The sequence below is a fragment of the Vigna radiata genome, chromosome 7, assembly GCF_000741045.1.
Source record: "Vigna radiata var. radiata cultivar VC1973A chromosome 7, Vradiata_ver6, whole genome shotgun sequence".
NCBI lineage: Eukaryota > Viridiplantae > Streptophyta > Magnoliopsida > Fabales > Fabaceae > Vigna > Vigna radiata.
The window spans coordinates 43,540,081-43,545,305 of record NC_028357.1 but is presented as its reverse complement, the minus strand read 5'-3'; the positions used below and the strand labels follow the sequence as shown (position 1 = coordinate 43,545,305).

The following is a 5,225-nucleotide window of genomic DNA, read 5'->3' as shown; positions in this document are numbered from 1 at the left end:
ACCACCTTCGACAAACAATGCTGTTTTGACATCCGAACCTCTTTTCTTTCGGGATTTAGGGTTGTTTGGAGTGCCGTTGCCACTGGTGTTGTTGCTGGGTTTTCCTCTTGCTTTGGATCTTCTGTTTCCACCACCCATGTTTGCTTCGAGTGATTGCTTCGATCGCTGTGTGAGAAAGAGTTCAAGAACAAGAAATGAACTATATCACCGGGTTTGACCCGACCCAATAGGATATTCCTAAACAAATATGTTACTAAGCAGAACGTGTCGCCCAAGTAAATAATGGGTTAAAAAAAAAATAAAGCAGATGGGAAAATAATATTTAAAATATTAATTAGTTAAAAAAATATATAATTCCAATGTTTCAGAAAAAGCATGTTAAATATTTTTAGATACACTGAAATTAAAAAGCACATCAATACCTAAAAAATATATCATACATATATGGAGTAATACTTTCATCTTTATCATATTTTAAAAGGAAATATCTGCATATTGGTCAGTTATGTTTTTTAAATTGACGTTAACCACATATTACAAATTAAAATATATATTTAAAATAAATTAAATTATCTGTAAATTCTTATTTATGATTTAAATATTTATTTAGTGTAAATTTTGATTCAAAGATAAAAATAAAGGCAAATGTTTGTCTCAGTTTTATTGTAAAATGTATTGTTTTGATATTTAAACAAATGTATTATATGATATTTTTACTCAATAAATTATTGTATAAGTCATTTAAATAATTTGATTCAATTAAGTGAATGTATTATCTAATATTCTTAAATGAATGTATCATTTTATATTTTCTATAAGGAAAATTATGATTGTTTAAGATATGATATCATCTCATATCATATCACCGAAGATGAAGATGAGAGAAAACCATCTCAATCACCGAAGCTCCATTCCGGGACGGTACCTCGCTCTATTGCTGTGGTAGTTCATCTCTCCAATTTAAAACTCAAGAAACTCAATCTAACCTAAACTACCGAAATAATTTACAAATTAACACGAAAACTACATCTCAATCTCATATCATACAAGAAAGGGTTAGGGTTTGATCTTTAACAAAATATTTAAATAACATTTTTTCTAAATATATAAAATATAAAAATACAAAAATAAAAAAATTAAGATAAAATATAAAAAACAAAAAAATTAAAAACAAAATTGCAGGAAAACATAACAAATAAAAAATCTATTACGAAAAAACTTAACCGATTTTTAAAAATCGACAAAACCTTAATCGTATTTTATAATTCGATTAAGGTTTCACATGCTTTTGAAAGTCCATTAAAACCTTAGGCGTATTTTAAATTATAGCTAAAGGTCATAAAAAGGTGTTCTATTTAGGCAGAAATCAGCACAAAAAATATAAACTCCACCATATGGCACATAAATTGATCCTCATAAAGCTGTTGGGTTTGGCTATTATTTATTACAGCTATAACCATGTTAGCATAGAAAATTAAGGATAAACGTCCGTTTATTTTACAGGTATTGAAGTGACACTAACTTAAAGGTTCAACATGTCTCAATTATAAAGGTTTAAGCAACACACAATACAATTACATACAAAGACTGAAAATAAATAATGTCTAAATCAACTTTTGGCACCTAGTCCACGTGACTTTGGTAACCTAAGGGCAGTCAATGGAGTAGTGATGCCTTGTGATTCTCTTCCTAATCCCTTCCCTTCAACAAAGCCCATCTTCGCCATCATCTTAGATCCAAAACCTTTGGTATGTTTTTCAAAAGCACCAACTCTTGAAGATTTGTTCCTGGCTAGCTCACCTTGGTATTTGGACAATTCTACATGCAAACCAAGTGACTCGGCACCTGGGTTGTTAGAGAATTCTACACCCAAACCAAGTGATTTAGGCCTCTGAATAACCTCAATAGGTTGTGCCATACCTTGACCATTTTTTCCCAGTCCTCCTCCTTCCATGTACCCCATTTTAGCCATCATTCTTGAACCAAAACCAGTAGTATGTTCTTCAAATGAACCTATATTAGGAGAGTTAGAGACACCCTTCCTATAAGTCTTTTCAGCCTCAACAACTATAACAGGTTCAGTATCAGAATGGATCATGCCACTTGATATAAATGAGACAGGCTGATTAGCATATGAAACTTTTTGCCCACTCCCTCTCTTATCCTTCACTTTATGATTGCCTGAGAACTTGTTTTGGGGAGATTGAAGTTCTTGCAATCTGAAATTGTTCTCTTTAGTATGTCCCTTTCCAACTCTTCTGCCTCCGCTCACAGGCTTCTTATTTACATAATCAGCAACAGAAAAATCGGCTTCCTCATCATCAACTCCCAACAGCTGAAGTTTGTATAATAGTCAGTCTCAACTATAGCAAATACATGTATTGAGTAAAAAATACTCAGGTTTTGAAAGAAATGTCCAGTTATTGAAATATAAAAAAATTCGAGCAGATATTTCAAGGTTTAAAAGAATTAGGATGCAACACTGAAAAAAAAACGAGATGGGGATGGGTCACACTATAAAAAAGGAGGAAAAAGCATAAATGTTATAACACTATAAAACCTTTTCCAAGCGTTGTCTACCACTTGAAGATGGCATGGATGTAGACTGTGTCCGCGTCACTGTCACGAATCTAAAACCAAAATACAAAGTTTATTAAATTTACAGGTATTAACATTTAATTCTATGAATAAATAAGGCAACATCATTATAACCTTTTTTTGCCAGAACCTTGGCAGCTACTCCGAAATTGATAAATCCCTGCTAATCTTTGTATCTATATTCATTGAGAACCCACATCAGTGGGAGGCATAAGGTATTTAAACATTTATGAAACCAGCTGCTATGCAAAAACAAATAGCATACAACTGTTTTCTTCGACAAAATCTATGGTTTGGGCTTTTGGACATGCACAGAATTCTTGAAAGATAGTAATGCAAAAAAGAGCCACGATAAATTACATATGGCTTTACCATCCCAAACTGTTTGACTGTTCCAAACTTGACATGTAATTTACTCAAACACACAATCCCTTTATGATTACTTTTCTTACAAATACCTTTTTTTGTGCAAAATCTATTTGACAAGAACAGGGCACTGATGAGAAACTTTTGGTGGTGCTTATGCGTTTTAAAAAGAAAAATAACTATTATTAGGACCATGAGATAGAACTATTACAGCCAGGATACACACCTGTGAACAATCCCGAGAATCCATAGGTTGAAAAGAGAACATATCCACTTCCTCCAAAACAATTTGTTGTAATTTCTAGAATTCCAAAAAATGAAAAAGTTATGTTGAGATGTGAGAGCCAAAAACAATTCCAATTTTGAATATACATAAACTGCCTCATCTAAGTTCACTATGTTTAACTTTGAAAAGATGTATTTTATACTCAGCAAAGAATGTTATGATTTGGAATGTAGAAATAGAAGAATCAGATAATGTGCAGTGCAATGTGTTCCTAAACAATGGAGCAGTCCGATCTCTCTTTTGTGGTTCTTCCTTTTGATCTGCTTTCAAAGTCATATGTGCTTCATACAGCGGTTATATAGGTAAGGCTACACACACAATCCCTAACCAGACACAAAAGCATGTTCCTGGACCAAATTTCCTAGAGTCATCCAAGTCTCTAAGATGTAAAATAATACCTAAATACGTAGAGAAACTTGATCTTACACAACTTTTTTAGCAATAGTTAAGATAAGCATGAGACCTTCAATATAGATCTTCTACATGATTAGAAAGAACAATTGCATGTAAAAGGCATAAGGAAACACCAAATGCAAGTGAGAAAGCTTGTAGAATCAAGCACAGAATGTTAGTTAGTATGAGGGAACCTATTCTGTTATAAGCAATCATAAGTAAATCTTGTTAATATATACATATATCAAATATATTGAAAACTGACAAGTGTCTTTTAAAGATAAAAGGTTGAAGCAAAAAAGAAAAAAAAAAAAAAAACTTTAGAAAGTATTGTTTCCATACCAAATTAATCTTCTCTAGATCAACCCCACGATGCAGCATTCTTTCTCTGCGCTTCACAGCAATCCTCTCTTTACGAAGTTTCTTTTTTTCACCTGTATAGAATCAGCTTTAGCGAAATGAAGTGGTTGAAAGTCTATACTATTACATTCTCATCGAACTTAAAGAATGAACTGATGAGCACACAAGCACACATTTCCAGTTTCAAACTCCATGGATACCAAAACCCAATAACCTTGAACCAGACTTCCACAACTTGGATATCTTTATAAAAGAGAATCCAATATAACACAGTCATGGAATTCAAAGCTCAAGCAACAAACTGAAGGTATACATAAATTTGGAGTTTTAAAAACACACTCTATTCTATTGATTGAAATTTATGTGAATCCCATTAGTCTGGCAATGGGAACAACATATGTAGTGAAAACCACATGAGTTTCACCCAACAACAGAGAGTACGTTGAAAAGAGCGTTTGATAAATGTTACTAAACCCCCTCTACGCAAATTGAGAATGCCTTGTTTCTGAACAAGTTATTACCAGGAATTTGACTAGAAAGTTCAATGCTTTATCAGTTCAAAAGTATAATTTAAATTCAATGAGACAGATTACCATCAAGTAAAAGCTTAGAACTAAAAGAAAAACGCTGGATATATAACATATGTGGATGTGTAACGGTGGTACCATGCATTTTTTTGGAAGATTTACTCTTTTGAGCATGTGAAGGCCAAGAGTGAGGGAACCGAGGTACATGCTTCTGTCTAGAAGAAATGGTTCTCTGATCCTTTTCCATCATTGGGTTTTCCAAGGCTAATGGTCCAGAATTTACAAAGTGTTTCTTCCTTGGTTTATTTTTCTTCATGCCATATTCCCTGGAGGCTTCTTGAAGGGCAAAGCCACCCAGCTTTTTCAATGCCTCATCATAGCAACTACTAGAAGAACTATCATCATCTGACTCGTTCATATCAGATTTTAGCAACCATTTTGCATCCAAGATGTTCTCACTACCCCCAACTCCCTCTAGATAATCTTCTGCCACATCTTCATCAATGTCTGAATCACTATCAGATGTGTATTCTGAATCATTATTTTCAGATGACTCGAGTAATTCTTCTGGCACAGAAGGTGTGGAGCTCTCCTCATCCAATGAGTCTTCATTATATTCTTCATTTTCATCGTCTGAAATGTCCTCAGTATATAATTTAAGACCTCCAATTGACAGAAACCCTGAATTTCTCTCA

General features: G+C 33.3%; 1 protein-coding gene across 1 annotated transcript in view; it reads right to left on the bottom strand.

Moving 5' to 3' along the window:
- Window positions 1-1,406: 1,406 nt before the first annotated feature.
- The window catches only part of LOC106768750, a gene marked incomplete in the record, with an annotated part of 5,467 nt that continues 1,648 nt past the window's right edge, over window positions 1,407-5,225 (bottom strand). The window contains 6 exon segments of the mRNA XM_014654044.2: window positions 1,407-2,335; window positions 2,561-2,630; window positions 2,713-2,774; window positions 3,191-3,265; window positions 3,986-4,077; window positions 4,669-5,225. Coding sequence (XP_014509530.1) covers window positions 1,610-2,335; window positions 2,561-2,630; window positions 2,713-2,774; window positions 3,191-3,265; window positions 3,986-4,077; window positions 4,669-5,225 — 1,582 coding nt within the window.